General features: G+C 48.7%; 1 protein-coding gene across 1 annotated transcript in view; it reads left to right on the top strand.

The window, feature by feature from the left end:
* Window positions 1-493: 493 nt before the first annotated feature.
* PANK4 (pantothenate kinase 4 (inactive)) overlaps window positions 494-16900 on the top strand; it is an 89357-nt gene continuing 72950 nt past the window's right edge. The window contains 2 exon segments of the mRNA XM_075327676.1: window positions 494-538; window positions 541-613. Coding sequence (XP_075183791.1) covers window positions 494-538; window positions 541-613 — 118 coding nt within the window.

Raw genomic sequence — 16900 nt, 5'->3', positions numbered from 1 at the left:
GTTATAATGGGTGCGTGTGGTGTCCGTGTATAAACGGATGTGAAGACCAGCATAGGTTATAATGGTGCATGTGGTGTCCATGAATTCAATGGATGTGAAGACCAGCATAGGTTATAATGGTACGTATTGTGTCTGTGAATAAACAGATGATGAGAACCAGCATAGGTTATAATGGGTGCGTGTTGTGTCCGTGAATAAAAATGGAAACTGCACGTACCAGAAACACGGACATGTGATTGTTTACTTTATTATGGGGACAAAAATAATAATAAAAGAGTATTTTAACGCCACTCATTCATGCCAGGCTGTGCAGTGTGTACGTGTGGGGACTCAGGTGACCACACAGACCACTGTGACCTTGGTGGCGGCATCCGCGCACTGTGACCTGCTCCCGCCAGCGCCCCCTCTATTTATACACTCGGTCTGGCCTCATTAGCATAAATTATGCAGAATATATTCAAATGTATGCGCAAGGCTTAGCGGGACATCCAACATGGCGGCAAGCGGAGGCAGAGGGAAGAGTGGAGCCAGCATGGACAAAAGGCAATCACCCTCCCCGCTGACGAGATATTCCGCAACTTGGAGAACGCTAAGCGCTTCGCCATTGACATTGGTGAGTTGGACACCATTAGCCCCGGGCGAGCACGTAGCGTTGCCCAAGTCGCCAATAAATGCCATCAGCCTGCTGCCAGTTCTAGCAAGTTAGCCCCTCTCTACAGTATACTGCCTTTCACCGCATAGCCCTATGGGAAGTGTAGTTTCCTGTAACGCGCATCAGATAGAATGTGCAGTGACTTCAAACTACAACAACCCGAAGTCTTCGCGGCTGCGCTGGTTTCTGGAAGTTGTAGTTTAAGATAAGATCAGGTGAATATGTATCGGGGAACGAAGAACTACATTTCCCGTGATGCTCCTGTAAATATCTGTAGAGACGTGAAGTAGAAAGTAAACAACCTGCTGTAACTGTTTCCACAGCAGTAAAGTACATGGTGCGGTTTTATGATGAATATCGCCAACAGGGTGTTATGTCTCTGTACACTGCAGGCTGGGACCTATTGCTTTGATAAAAGACACTGGTGCTTAATATTAACCCCTTAAGGGAGGATATACCTCTGTTTATATAACGGTGGCCTAAGCTAATGTAGTTGTCTGTAGTATGAATTGAGCCTTACAGACTATATGGTACTGCAGAGCTGCATTCTTAATTCAGCTGGATGGATACCGTCATATGTCACCTGTCTGCAATCCACCTAAAGCTACATAAAGGGATATTCTGCTAACACTGCACTATCCACAGGATGAATGTGACCCCCACAATCTGAGCAAGGGGTTTCTCCTCTGCCAGTGCTGGGTTTATGGTGGTCTGCATCGACTACGGAAACTGGTCCCCTTTCTATCTCTATATCTTGGGACCACTGCAATGGCCAGATGACTGACCGTATCCTATCTGATGTTTTAATGACAACCGCTGCAGACAATCACAGGCTGCAGAGGTCTTGTGATATCAGAATATTGCAGTTATTTCTGCAGGATCAGGAGCGCCTGTGCTGTATCTACAGGAGGGTAGACTGACTCCATCACTGACACCATGTCGTGGTGGTGGTGTTTTTTTTTTTACATTATATATATATATATATATATATATATATATATATATTAATATATATATATATATATATATATATATATATATATATAATTTCTGTAGCGCCGGTCTGTTTATGCTGCGGATCAGAGTACAAGAGATTCCGTCACCTCTCCTGTGCTGTAATACGGATGAAAAATCTGCTGCATTTATGTCATGTGGGAACTTACATTTAGGCTACATACGCACGCTGCGCTTTTTATGACCACAAAGATGCAGTGTTTTTGGCCCCAAAAAACGCACAAACGCATCCAAAAAACGCATTTGCTGCAAAAACGCATAAAAAAAAACATGCGTTTTTGCTGCGTTTTTCTCCATTACATTCAAATGGGTGAAAAACTCAAAAAGAATTGACATGCTGTATCTTTGTGGTCACCACAAAAACGCAGCAAAAAAAAAAAAGCTGCGCTGTGCTGGACATCAAAAATTAAATCTCATAGACTTTGCTGGGAATAAATGAGATCAAAACTGCACCATAAAATGTGCAAAAAAAACGCAGCGTGTGCACATAGCCTAAGGCGGCTGCGTTCACATTGCAGCCAGGGACCATATTGATAGCTACAATCCTGCTAAAATCTCAATTTTTACTTATTGTTGCAAAAATAAATTAGATATAAAAAGAGCATATTTGCAAAATGTGAACTCATCTGTATGGTGAAGTCGACAATTGGCCACTGTAGTTATTTAATTGGTAAACAATGACTTGATTTTGTAGTGAACAGCTGTGACCCCTGCAAGACCGACAAACCCAATTAGGGACCGTACAGGTCATGTGTGTATGTATATACAATATACATACACCTATTAGACCTCTGATCAGTATCAGGTGATTACTAAGGCCTAAGACACACGGGCATGAAAATCGGAGCGAGTGGAATGCGATGTTTTATCGCATTCCACTCGGATCAATATAAGCCTATGTGCCAGCACCCATGAACGATTATTTTCTCAGCCCTAATCGGACCGAGAAAACAATCGCAGCATGCTGCAGGTGTAATGCGATCCTTGTTTGTCTCGCACCCATTCAAGTCTATGGGGCGAGAGAAAAATCGCACTACACTGGTGTACCGCTAGTGCAGGGCGAGAATGGCAAAAGCTGGGAACGAAGGAGAGAGGTAGATAAGTGCCGGCCCCGCCCCTCAGTGCCGGCCCCGCCCCTCCTCAGTGCCGGCCCCGCCCTCCTCAGTGCCGGCCCCCGCCCCCATGATTGGACTTCAGTCCAGTGACACTCGCATGACACTCGGTTCTCACTGTGCTGCCAGCGTGAGCAGAGTGTCCATGCAAGTATCGAAGTAGGTCCCCCATGTGGCCCCGGCCTAAGGGTCATAATACTAAGGACTGTTTATTTATTTTTTTTTTGTTTAAAATGCTGCCCAAAAAACAACCATCTATTGGGCAAGCAAGTTTATTCAAAAGCTAAGAAACAGTCTCAAAAAGCAAGGCAATGTGCACACTGCATTTTTTTGGTGACATTTTTTTCCCCCTTGCTTATTATCATTAATAAAAGCAAGCAGCAAAGTCTGAGAATCGTGACTTGCTGTGCCCCACGCTGCTTCTTTTTTCCGTGCAGATTTTGTTGCTGCATGTCAATTGATTTTTGTTATTATTTTTTTCTGTGTTTCTATAATCCCCTGCAATGCTTTTATCTCTACAGTGGATTATATCGCAGCACTTGCCTCACACACTGTGCATTCGGCATGGTGTGTGAGGCTCTCCATAGCTTAGTAACCCAGGGTCATAATGGGTTACTATCCCAGCGATTGGGGTCCTGTGACTGAGACCCGATCGCCAGGGAGAGAAGTGATTCCTTTCCCTGCCTTCTGAATACTGTGATCGCAGCATTCAGGGGGTTAAACTGCCGGGAGCAGCACAGGTACTATTCCGGAAAGTGAGAGCCGGGTCCTGGCTGTAACATCAGCCGGAGTCCTGGTGGCGGTACTGCGCCTGAACCCCTGTGATTGCCATGACTTAAAATGCAATAAAAAATGCATTTTTTTATTTTCAGCTGCGTTTTCCTGTCAAAACATGTTGGTTTTTTTTGCGTGCAGAAAAGAAGCACATAGCCTTACATATATTTCACCTATTAAAAAGTGTCCTAAGGATGTCAAATCTCAGTTCCAAAAACTGCCTCACAGTCAGACCGTTCTAGATGTCCATAGCTACCACTCAAAGCTCAGCTTTCACTTTACCTAACAGCTTCTGCACTCTGGTTGCTATAGGCAACCAGAGCGATCTTCCTGTGAGGCAATTCTCATAAATGAGGCCAGTTACTTCTGTACTGGTTGCTGACAGCCGTTGTTATAGTTAGAAACTGTAGAGCGACTTATCAGATTGCCCCACCTTAGCTGCCACTTTAAGAGCGACTGTTTGGGGCACCGTGGCTTTAATTCTTTAAGACATTATTGGCAAAAAATCCTTTTGCATGCAACACACAGACAACCGTTTTTTCTTTATCGTTCCTATGGGAGACCCAGACCTTGGGTGTATAGCTTCTGCCTCCGGAGGACACACAAAGTACTACACTCAAACGTGTAGCTCCTCCCTCTGAGCTTATACACCCCCTGGAGAACCAGATCTAGCCAGTTCAATGCTTTGTTTTCAGGAGGCATACATCCACACATGCATTCTCATCTGATTTTTCATTTTTGGAAAGAGTTGAAGAAAAGCGGGTCCAAGCCTGGACCCCCGGCATGTCCCTTCTCACCCCACTGTGTCGGCGGTGCTGTTAAGGTTGATTTCCAAGGCTGGAGCCTTACATGCCGTGCTCCTTCACCATCCCTCTGGGCTCTGGCTTGAAGTGGGAGCCAGCACGGTTCTCCATGCTTGGCAGGAGACCGGTCTCCATCCGCAGCCCTTCAGGATCCTGCTGGACCGGAGCACTCATCCCCAGGACTTGGAACCCTGCGTCTCAGCAAGCTAAGTACCTGAGACGTTTTTAATTGGGGTCCCTGTACTTTATTGTGGAGAGTGTGCTGAGTGAGTTTTTATGACATTTCCGGCGGGTTCTCTGGCTGTCGCCTGAGAACCGCGCCGATGGTGCCTGCGCGCCGGGCCGCACCGCTCAAATTTAGGCCCCGGCTAAGCCGGAGGCCTACTTTCGGTTTCACTGCCCTCGCATGTCATTCATGCAGAGGGACAGCGCGGCTCCGCCCAGCGGCCCGTTCTGCACAGGGGAGGGACACTCCTCACTGGGTACATGTCTCCTCCCCTGTAAGTCTGTATGGCCCTCCAGATCCCGCTCCCAGAGTGAGTCCCGCCCCCTCTCTTCGCTCCGGCGGCCATTTTTCTCAGCGTTTTTTCCCTGCGATCAGCACTGGTCTGCAGCATCCCTTGCTGAGGTGCTTGGGGGTCCGGGCTTCAGGATCTGGAGGGCACACAACACCGCTCCAGCGGTCCTGGTAAGCCACAACCTCTGGTTGTGGACCTCTGTATATACTCTCTGGGGTCATTCTGGCAGAGCCCCACTCCAGCAGCATGTCTCACACGAGGAGCAAGGCTCCAAAGGCTGTATTCAGTATGCACTGCATGTAAGCTCGTGCTTCCTGAACCGAGCACATATCCACATTGTGATGCCTGCTCTAACCTGACAATGCCTCAGCCTGGAATTGCACCCCCCAGGGGTCTCTCAGGCTGCTCCGGCTCCTGTGGCTGAACCCCCCGGCTTGGGTAGAATCCTTTCTAGGTCTATCTCCCAGTCTTTTGCCGACTCCATGGGACAGCTGTCCAGGACTTTGCTGAACATGCATCAGCCCCCTTCACAGGGTTCCTCTGCTGCTAAGGGCCTCTCTCAGGAACGGAGCTCACAGAGGATTTATCATCTGGTCCCAGACCCCGTCCTCCTAAAAAGAGACGCAGGGTCCCCTCTCCTTCCTCGTCCCGCGGCTCTTTTTCAGAAGCTGACTCGCAGGACGAGGAGGATGCCTTTACAGGGGGCTCGGACGCTACCTCCATGTGCCCCATTGATCTGTCCGAAAGTGACTCAGATGTTAGTGATTTGATTGCGTCCATTAATTCTGTACTGGATCTCAATCCGCCAGTATCAGAGGAGCAACCCTCTCTGGCAGAAAAGCACCAGTTTACCTTGCCTAGAGGACAAGGAGTGTGTTCTTTAACCACTCCAGTTTTCAGGCCGCTGTGACCAAACCTAGGGCCTGTCCTGACAAACGCTTCCCAAAGCGTGGTTCTGATGACCGTTTTCCCTTTCCACCTGAGGTGGTCAAGGAGTGGGCTCATTCACCAAAAGTAGAGCCCCCGGTGTCTAGACCCTCAGCCCGGACCGTTCTATCAGTGGCTGATGGCACTTCTCTTAAGGATTCCACTGACCGCCAGGTTGACCTTCTGGCCAAATCTGTATATGAGGCGGCAGGGGCCTCGTTCTCCCCAACTTTTGCAGCAGTGTGGGCTCTCAAAGCCATCTCTGCTTCTCTAGAGGAGATGCATTCCCTCGCCAGGGAATCTATGCCCGAAATGGTTACCTTAACTTCCCAAGCTTCAGCTTTTTCATCCTATGCCATGTCTGCCATGCTGGAGGCTTCTCACCGCACTGCGGTGGCTTCGGCTAATTCCCTCGCTATCCGCAGGATCTTGTGGCTTCGAGAGTGGTAGGCAGATGCTTCTTCAAAGAAGTACCTTGCTGGACTCCCTTTTTTGCTGGGTCCAGGCTGTTCGGTGAACAGCTGGATGAAATTATTAAGGAAGCTACTGGCGGGAAGAGTACTTCCATGCCACAAACCAAAACCAGGAAACCTGTCCAGGGTAGGAATCAGTCGAGGTTTCGTTCCTTTCGTTCCTCCAACTGTTCGTCCTCTAAGCCCTCGGCCTCGTCCGCTAACTCAGCCAAGGACCAAAAATCCAACTGGCGCACAAAAGCGCGTCCACAGAAGACCGCAGGAGCTGCTGCCACTAAGACAGCCTCCTCTTGACTATTGTCCGCGCCAGCAACGTCCTTAGTCGGTGGCAGGCTCTCCCACTTTGGCGACGCTTGGTTTCAACACGTCTCCGATCAGTGGGTGCGGGATATCATCTCCCACGGCTACAGGATAGAATTCTCTTCCAACCCTCCAAACAGATTTTTTTCTGTCAACTCCCCCCTGCTCCAAGGCCGCCGCCTTCTCTCAGGCCATGGCATCCTTGCAGGCCAACGGAGTAATTGTACCGGTTCCCTCCCGGGAACGGTTCAGAGGTTTCTACTCAAATCTTTTCCTAGTCCCCAAAAAGGACGGTTCCTTCCGGCCCATCCTGGATCTCAAGCTTCTCAACAAGCATGTTCAGGTGCGGCATTTTCGCATGGAGTCTCTGCGGTCAGTCATTGCCTCAATGACCCAAGGGGATTTCCTGGTATCCATCGACATCAGAGATTCCTATCTCCATGTGCCAATTGCAGTTTCACACCAGCGTTGGCTACGTTTTGCAATCGGAGAGGAACATTTCCAATTCGTGGCTCTTCCCTTCGGGTTAGCCACGGCCCCTCGGGTATTCACCAAGGTCATGGCAGCAGTGGTTGCGGTTCTGCACCTCCAGGGGTTGGCAGTGATTCCTTACCTGGACGACCTTCTAGTCAAGGCTTCATCCAGCGCAGACTGTCAGCGGAGTGTCTCGCTCACTTTCGTCACTCTAGCCCAATTCGGGTGGCTTGTCAATCTGCCCAAATCCACTCTGACTCCGACCCAGAGGCTCATGTACCTAGGGATGCAGTTCGAGACTCTGCCGGCACTTATGAAGTTGCCCTTAATCAAACAGCAGTCCCTCCAACTGGTGGTGCGCTCTCTGCTGAGGCCCCGCCGTTATTCCATCAGGCACCTGATGCAGGTGCTGGGTCAGATGGTGGCGTCAATGGAGGCTGTTCCCTTTACCCAGTTCCATCTGCGTCCACTGCAGCTGGACATTCTCCGCTGTTGGGACAAGCGGCCTTCCTCCTTGCACAGGTTAGTGGCTCTGTCGCCACAGACCAGGAGCTCTCCAGTGGTGGCTTCGGCCCCTCTCTCTGTCTCAGGGACGCTCCTTCCTGGCCCCGTCCTGTGTGATCCTCACCACGGATGCCAGTCTATCCGGCTGGGGAGCGGTATGTCTCCACCGCCGAGCACAGGGCACTTGGACTCCGTCCGAGTCAGCCCTCTCGATCAATGTGCTGGAAACCAGAGCCGTGCTTCTGGCTCTCCTAGCTTTTCACCACCTATTGGCGGGCAAGCACATCCGAGTCCAGTCAGACAACGCAACAGCAGTTGCCTACATCAATCACCAAGGCGGGACACGCAGCCGCCTGGCAATGTTGGAGGTACAACGCATCCTTCAATGGACGGAGGATTCCAAGTCCACCATATCCGCAGTCCACATCCCAGGCGTGGAAAACTGGGAGGCAGATTATCTCAGCCGTCAAACCGTGGACAGTGGCGAGTGGTCCCTGCATCCGGCAGTGTTTCAGTCAATCTGCCGCAAGTGGGGCACTCCGGAAGTGGACCTAATGGCATCCCGTCACAACAACAAGGTTCCGGTTTACGTGGCTCGCTCCCACGATCCTCAGGCATTCGCCGCGGATGCTCTGGTTCAAGACTGGTCCCAGTTTCGTCTGTCCTACGTGTTTTCCCCTCTAGCTCTCTTGCCCAGAGTTCTGCGCAAGATCAGAATGGAGGGCCGTCGAGTCATCCTCATTGCTCCGGACTGGCCCAGGCGAGCTTGGTACCCAGACCTGCTCCATCTGACCGTAGAGGTGCCGTGGCATCTTCCGGACCGTCCAGGCCTTCTCTCACAAGGTCCGTTTTTCCACCAGAATTCTGCGGCTCTCAGATTGACGGCGTGGCTCTTGAGTCCTGGATCTTGACGGCTTCTGGTATCCCCCCTGAAGTCATCTCCACTATGACTCGGGCCCGTAAGTCTTCCTCTGCCAAGATCTATCACAGGACTTGGAAAATTTTCCTGTCCTGGTGTCGCTCTTCTGGCCATCCTCCTTGGCCTTTTTCCTTGCCGACCCTTCTGTCTTTTCTACAGTCCGGTCTGCAGCTGGGACTGTCCCTCAACTCTCTCAAGGGACAAGTCTCAGCTCTGTCAGTGCTGTTCCAGCGGCGAATCGCCCGGCTGGCTCAGGTCCGCACCTTCATGCAAGGTGCGTCTCACATCATTCCGCCTTACCGGCGGCCCTTGGATCCCTGGGACCTCAATTTGGTTCTCACGGTTTTGCAGAAACCCCCCCTTTGAGCCTCTTAGGGAGGTTTCTTTGTTTCGTCTTTCACAGAAAGTGGTTTTTCTAGTGGCCATAACTTCCCTCAGGAGAGTCTCTGATTTGGCTGCGCTCTCTTCGGAGTCACCTTTTTTGTTTTTTCATCAAGACAAGGTGGTTCTCCGTCCGACTCCGGACTTTCTCCCTAAGGTGGTTTCTCCTTTCCACCTTAACCAGGACATTACCCTACCTTCCTTTTGTCCGGCTCCTGTTCATCGCTTTGAAAAAGCGTTGCATACTCTGAATCTGGTGCGTGCTCTCCGGATCTATGTGTCTCGCACCGCTGTTCTTAGGCGGTGCACCTCTCTTTTTGTGCTAACCACAGGTCGGCGTAAGGGCCTCTCTGCTTCTAAGCCGACCTTAGCCCGTTGGATTAGGTCGACCATTTCGGATGCCTACCAGTGTTCTCAGGTGCCTCCCCCGCCGGGGATCAAGGCACACTCGACCAGAGCTGTCGGTGCCTCTTGGGCCTTCAGGCACCAGGCTACGGCTCAGCAGGTCTGTCAGGCTGCCACTTGGACTAGCTTGCATACCTTTTCAAAGCACTACCAAGTGCATGCTCATGCTTCGGCACATGCGAGCTTGGGCAGACGCTTCCTTCAGGCGGCTGTCGCCCATTTGTGAAGTTAGGCTCCGCCTACTTCTTAGTTTTTCTGTTTATTCCCACCCATGGACTGCTTTGAGACGTCCCAATGTCTGGGTCTCCCATAGGAACGATAAAGAAAAAGAGAATTTTGTTTACTTACCGTAAATTCTTTTTCTTATAGTTCCATATTGGGAGACCCAGCTCCTTCCCTGTTGCCTGTTGGCAGTTTCTTGTTCCGCGTGTTATCACCGGCTGTTGTCGTGGACAGAGTCTCCGGTTGTTCCGGTTCTTGCTCTGTTTTTACTTGTGGGTGGCTATTCTCCTTCAGCTTTTGCACTAAACTGGCTAGATCTGGTTCTCCAGGGGGTGTATAAGCTCAGAGGGAGGAGCTACACAAAGAATTTACGGTAAGTAAACAAAATTCTCTTTTTTCCTTTATTTCTGTAGAGCCTAAATTTGGGGGGCCAAATCTCTTGACCGGGGGGGGGGGGGGGGGGAAGAGATATTGAGTTTTAATGTTCGCAGTATTTTTAGTCTGGTTGTAAAAATGAGCCGTGCAAAATTTCACTCAAATCGGGTGAAAACTTTGGTTTAGTATTTAATGGGCCCCACACACAGATTTTCGGATGGATAGATATGTGCCACATTCACACGCTCAGTATTTGGTTGGTATTTTACCTCCAGTGGCTGGTCTCTGTATTTTACCTCAGTGGCTGGTCTCTGTATTTTACCTCAGTGGCTGGTCTCTGTATTTTACCTCCAGTGGCTGGTCTCTGTATTTTACCTCAGTGGCTGGTCTCTGTATTTTACCTCCAGTGGCTGGTCTCTGTATTTTACCTCAGTGGCTGGTCTCTGTATTTTACCTCAGTGGCTGGTCTCTGTATTTTACCTCAGTGGCTGGTCTCTGTATTTTACCTCAGTGGCTGGTCTCTGTATTTTACCTCCAGTGGCTGGTCTCTGTATTTTACCTCCAGTGGCTGGTCTCTGTATTTTACCTCCAGTGGCTGGTCTCTGTATTTTACCTCAGTGGCTGGTCTCTGTATTTTACCTCAGTGGCTGGTCTCTGTATTTTACCTCCAGTGGCTGGTCTCTGTATTTTACCTCAGTGGCTGGTCTCTGTATTTTACCTCCAGTGGCTGGTCTCTGTATTTTACCTCAGTGGCTGGTCTCTGTATTTTACCTCAGTGGCTGGTCTCTGTATTTTACCTCAGTGGCTGGTCTCTGTATTTTACCTCAGTGGCTGGTCTCTGTATTTTACCTCAGTGGCTGGTCTCTGTATTTTACCTCCAGTGGCTGGTCTTTGTATTTTACCTCCAGTGGCTGGTCTCTGTATTTTACCTCCAGTGGCTGGTCTCTGTATTTTACCTCCAGTGGCTGGTCTCTGTATTTTACCTCAGTGGCTGGTCTCTGTATTTTACCTCCAGTGGTTGGTCTCTGTATTTTACCTCCAGTGGTTGGTCTCTGTATTTTACCTCCAGTGGTTGGTCTCAGTATTTTACCTCCAGTGGCTGGTCTTTGTATTTTACCTCCAGTGGCTGGTCTTTGTATTTTACCTCCAGTGGCTGGTCTCGGTATTTTACCTCCAGTGGCTGGTCTCTGTATTTTACCTCCAGTGGCTGGTCTCGGTATTTTACCTCCAGTGGCTGGTCTTTGTATTTTACCTCCAGTGGCTGGTCTCGGTATTTTACCTCCAGTGGCTGGTCTCGGTATTTTACCTCAGTGGCTGGTCTCGGTATTTTACCTCAGTGGCTGGTCTCGGTATTTTACCTCAGTGGCTGGTCTCGGTATTTTACCTCCAGTGGCTGGTCTCTGTATTTTACCTCCAGTGGCTGGTCTCTGTATTTTACCTCCAGTGGCTGGTCTCTGTATTTCACCTCCAGTGGCTGGTCTCTGTATTTTACCTCCAGTGGTTGGTCTCTGTATTTTACCTCCAGTGGCTGGTCTCAGTATTTTACCTCCAGTGGCTGGTCTCTGTATTTTACCTCCAGTGGTTGGTCTCTGTATTTTACCTCCAGTGGTTGGTCTCTGTATTTTACCTCCAGTGGCTGGTCTTTGTATTTTACCTCCAGTGGCTGGTCTTTGTATTTTACCTCAAGTGGCCGGTCTCGGTATTTTACCTCAGTGGCTGGTCTCGGTATTTTACCTCAGTGGCTGGTCTCGGTATTTTACCTCCAGTGGCTGGTCTCTGTATTTTACCTCCAGTATTTGTAGCCAAAACCAGGAGTGGGTGATAAATACAGAAGTTCTGCCTGTGTTTCGATTATAGGTTTCCTCTGATTGTTGCACTCCTGGTTTTGGCTTAGAAATACTGATGTAAAATACTGACCAAATACTGAACGTGTGAACATGGCCGTATGTAGATTTATCATCCATCCATCTGTGTTCGGTTGCTGAGAAGGATCAGCGCTTATATAATCTCGCTGGACTCTTAAACGGGCAAATGGCTAAAGCTAATCTTTCTAAATCTAGAGATCCTTGTGTAGAGGGATCTGTTGGGGCATTTTTATGAAGCACGTGGCCTCCTTCACACGTCCGTGTTTCTGGTATGTGTGGTGGCCGTTTTCACACGTACCAGAGACATATTCACATGGATTCTTGTTAAAATCTATGGTGATCTTCCCACCTCCGTGTTTTCACATGGACCCATGAGTCCATGTCTTCCACACTTAGACGTCTATTTTTTAACCTGCGGCACAGACACGTGTACCCATACAAGTCAATGGCTCCGTGCAAAACACGTACAGCACACGGATGACATCAGGGTGCAGTCCGTGTGCTGTACATATTTAATATTGTAAAATATAGGTGAAGATTTGTAATTTCATTCTTCCTTTTAACCATACCGGAAAAACACGGATGGCCAAAACGGACCAACATCTGCATTTTTTTAGGGACACTGTTAGCACAGAATAACTATTAGGGCAGAGTCACACTGGCGTATGACTCGCATGAGTGCAATGCAGGAAAACCTTGCATTGCACTTGGCCCCATGTAAGACAATGATGCAGCTCACATCTGCGAGTTTTTCCTCAGCCCTTAGTGGACTGAAGAAAACGCAGCAAGTCTCGCATCACTCACACCCATACCGGTCTATGGGTGCAAGAGAAACATCGGACTGCACTCGGATGACATCCGAGTGCAGTTCGTTGTATGAATCAACTGACAATGAAGGAGATTGGGAGATTAATACCTCCCTCTCCTCCGCAGCTGTGATCCGATCACATGACATTCGGACCACGCTCGCAGCAGAGCCTGAGCCGAGGATCATTAGCAGATCGCATCCGATGCACTCGCATCACATGCCATACAGTAGTAGGACTCCAGCCTTAAAACCACACGTCATCATGGCGGCTAATCATATAAAAGCACCTTCCCACCTGCATGTTGTCCCTCGGTCTCCACCCTCCCCTCCTCCTTGATTGACAGCTCTGGCTTCATGGCCAGAGAAGAGAGGAGATAGGTGGAAATGTGAACGTAAATGATGAACCGCCATGATGCAGCGAGCACCTGTGCTTGGTTTGAACAGTCATTCTGTGCTGACAGCTCCTTTAAAGCACAAGTGCAACTTTGGGCATACATTTTTCTTTTTACATAGAGAATAAACTACATAGTCATTTCTGACTTTTCTGTTTTCCAGAACTGATTTTGACTTCAAGCTCCTCTCCAGCGGGTTTTTTTTTTTTCTTTGTACCGCTGGAGTGGAGATTTAAATCTATGCCTCCTCTCTTATACTCACCCTTTCGATGGCTCCATCTTCTGTGGCCACCGCTCTGGTCTGTCTCCTGTGATTTGTCACCTGCCAGCCGCTCCACTGTGTTCATGGAGCCAAGAGGTCACAATTCAATAGAGGTCTATGAGAGCCTCGTTCTGGCTCTCATAGACTCGCATTGAGACCTTGAGATGTAACTTCTGACTTCTGGTCACGTTTTTACATGCATCTTTGACTCATAGTTTTCACATTCCGTGAAATGACCGTGCTTGCTCCCACTTCAAGCCAGAGCCCAGAAGGGATGGTGAAGGAGCGCGGCATGTAAGGCTTCAGCCTTGTAAATCAACCTTAACAACACCGCCGACACAGTGGGGTGAGAAGGGACATGCCGGGAGTCCAGACATGGACCCGCTTTTCTTCAAACTCTTTCCAAAAGTCAAACAAATCAGATGAGAATGCATGTGTGGATGTATGACCTCCTGAACACAAAGCGATAAACTGGCTAGGACTGGCTACCAGGGGGTGTATAAGCTCAGAGGGAGGAGCTACACTTTTAAGTGTAGTACTTTGTGTGTCCTCCGGAGGCAGAAGCTAAACACCCATGGTCTGGGTCTCCCAAAGGAACGATAAAGAAATAAAGGACATATAAGCAACAAGTGAAGGAGACTACAGAAATCTCATTCACTTTAGGCTACTTTAACACTTGCGTTTTTTTCCTTCAGTCGCAATCCGCCGTTTTGGAAAACAGTGGAATCCGTTAACGGATTCCGCTGCTTCCCATAGACTTGTATTGGACGACTGATTGCGACTGATGGACCTGCGTTGCTTCCGCTTGCCGATGCTGTGTTGCTTCCGCAGGGCGGAAAGAACGCAGAATGTAACGTTTTTTGAGCAGCGGAATCCTTAGGATTTCGCTGCGCATGCTCTCTGGCTCCCTGCCTACGTAACCAGGGTACACATTGGGTTACTAAGCAATGCGCTTTGCTTAGTTACCCGATATTTACCCTGACAACGTGTGCAAGGAGCCAGCGATAAGCGGTGTATGCTGGTAACCAAGGTAAATATTGGGTAACCAAGCAAAGTGCTTTGCTTAGTTACCCGATATTTACCCTGGCTACGTGTTCAGGGAGCCCGACACTTCCCCGCTAGGCTCCACCCCCTCCCGCAGTCCTTAGTCTGTTTCAGAGATAACTTGCAATTTGGCAAACTTCAGAGCTGAAATATCCCAGCATTCTCTGCTGCAATGTGGTGATTTACATTTTGGGAAGTTTAGTGTTTGCTCTATAAATGGGATTTTTGCCATATTTTGAGATTTACACATTAGCAAAGTGCCTGTAAATACTAGTGATTTTACAATCTATTTAAAATTTGGCCTCAATCTTCCCAAGTTGTGTGTTTTGTTTTTTTTTTTTTTGTTTTTTTTTCTCCCTCCCTGACTTTGGCCAAAAGGATCTTTCTAGTTACGGTGGCTGGACATGTGCAGCACTCACAAGCTCTTCTCTATGAAGCTTGAAAGCGCTGCCCTGAGAGTGCAGATCACCATTTCAACACTCCTGCACTTCTAATACTACAAAGATGCCCCATATTACAGCATTGTGACTGCAGGTTTTTGACCAGCTGTACAACAATGCTGGCATGGACTGTATCTGATCTGGGGGTTTCGCCTCCCTGCAATCAAACTCAGGAGGATCCCGAACTGGGATTAATGCTTTCAATTCTCTGATGCAAAATCTGTCTCCCCACTGCGTTCCAAGAGGTTTGGGGACGTCCCATACTGTAACTTATACTCATAATAGCTATGTCTGTAGGGTCCATGTTACGGATGACATTTATGTGGTTTCTGGCCATAGAAGGTCACAGCATTTAGCTGTGCAGAATACTTCCTTACTTTCCATTGTTCTTGCTGTCAGTATACATTGGTATAGGTAGCTTTCCTGCTGGATTGATCTCTCCCTTTTGGACCCAGCAGGAGCTCGCCATTTACCCAGCTGCTGATCTTCAGCATTCTCTTGGTGCTTAAATACCCCTTCCTTCCATGGACTGGTGCTGGTGATATTTTCAGTTAATTCAAACCTTGGTTGCAAGCAGGCGGCTTGTACTCCTCTGTGGTATCATTTCTGAACTTCTACCCAAGTCATGTGTGGATAAGTACTTCATGCACTGTCTCTCCCCCTTGTGTCTTCTATAGTGTTTAGTGGGGTTGATGAAGAGCTCATCCCATCCATTCTGTATTTAGGGCCCATCACTAAGGATACTTAAGGTCAGGTATTCAGCTCTGCGCATAGGTGCTAAAGCTATTTAGGGTGGTGAGGGATCCCAGGGACCAGCAGTAGGTTTGGTCAGGGGAGACCATCTTCCCCTTCCCTTTCGTCGTTCGCTTGGTACTTCCCCCGTACCTAGTGTTGACAGTTCATGACTGGGGTCTCCATATGAAATCATAGACTTTGGGGTGGTACTCGTGCTTCTGTTGCGCCAATGTGCACCAGTCTTAAACGGTTATTATTGTTTTCTTCTCTTCAGGAGCGCACTACTCCCCCCCCTGCTTTCCGGCTTCCTGATTGACTGTTTTGGTTTGGCGGTATGACTGACCCACTAATCCAAAATTGTACGCCCTCCGATGCAGGTAGCAGAGACGTATTCACCTCTGCAGCATCGGAGGAGCAGAGCGGCACTAAAGCTGACCGCTTCGCTCTATCCAGCTTCAAAGCAACGCTTGCAGGTAGAGATGGGCAGATCGATTTGCAGGACTCTGCTCCATCGGTCAGGTCAGTGCTCTGTATCAGCGAATCTGACTTTTTGGTATTCCCCACCTTTTGTTTTTGTCACATCATCATTATGGCATGACAAACAGATGACATTGTGCCGTCAATCAAAAGCCACGCCGGTGATCTTTAGAAGGTAAGCCTCCTATGAGCAGCCAGAGATTACAGACCGGAGTCCCACAAATCGATCCGCTGATCTGTGCTTGCAGCCTGTAAAGCGAAGAGCGTCCAAGCGCCGCGCTCTTTTCTGCGGAGAGACTGGTCACCACTGATAGACTGCAGTGGTGGCCGGTAACCTAGACAACCAGCTAAAAATGAAGAAATCCTGTTATTGAAAATGTAGTGTGTTTTTTTTTTTTTTTGTTTTGTTTTGTTTTTTTTTACCAAGGGGTGAACTACAAAGTTGCTTACCGTATATTTGCAATTTCACGAGACAACCCCCAGTAAGGCGTCTTCTGTCACATCAGTTACTGTCACAGTTGCACACTTGTCGCGTTGACTTGATCTTCACTTTTGCAGCCTAAAGGCAGAGAGGTCAACAATGGCAGCAGCCGCCGCGACGTCTGAGCAATGTCACGACCGGCGTTGTGTGTGTGTGTGTCCACCTCATCCCGCCGGCTCCACTGTCTGCACCAGTCTATGGTGACGCGACTGAACCCCCGATACGGACGATGACCTTTGTTTGCTCAGTTAAAAAAGAAATATTTCTCGTGTAGAAAGACACAGTCCAGGGATTTGGGCCAGGGGTGAATGAAATGACAAATATCCTGGCTTATTATGTGCTTGGATGTTTGCTCCACTTTATATGAATAGTTCTTTTTCCCTGATGCAACCACTAAATTGACAAGGTCAGTAAATCTAATTATAGAAAACATTTATTGCCTATCCATGGTATAGGTGACAAAAAAAAAAATTACTAGTTGACCGGCTAATGACAACCCCCTTTAAATGGGGGTTGTCCAAAATCCCCTGTGTGAATGGTGCA

Source organism: Anomaloglossus baeobatrachus, chromosome 11, assembly GCF_048569485.1.
Source record: "Anomaloglossus baeobatrachus isolate aAnoBae1 chromosome 11, aAnoBae1.hap1, whole genome shotgun sequence".
Lineage (NCBI taxonomy): Eukaryota > Metazoa > Chordata > Amphibia > Anura > Aromobatidae > Anomaloglossus > Anomaloglossus baeobatrachus.
This window is presented reverse-complemented; position numbering and strand designations above follow the sequence as displayed.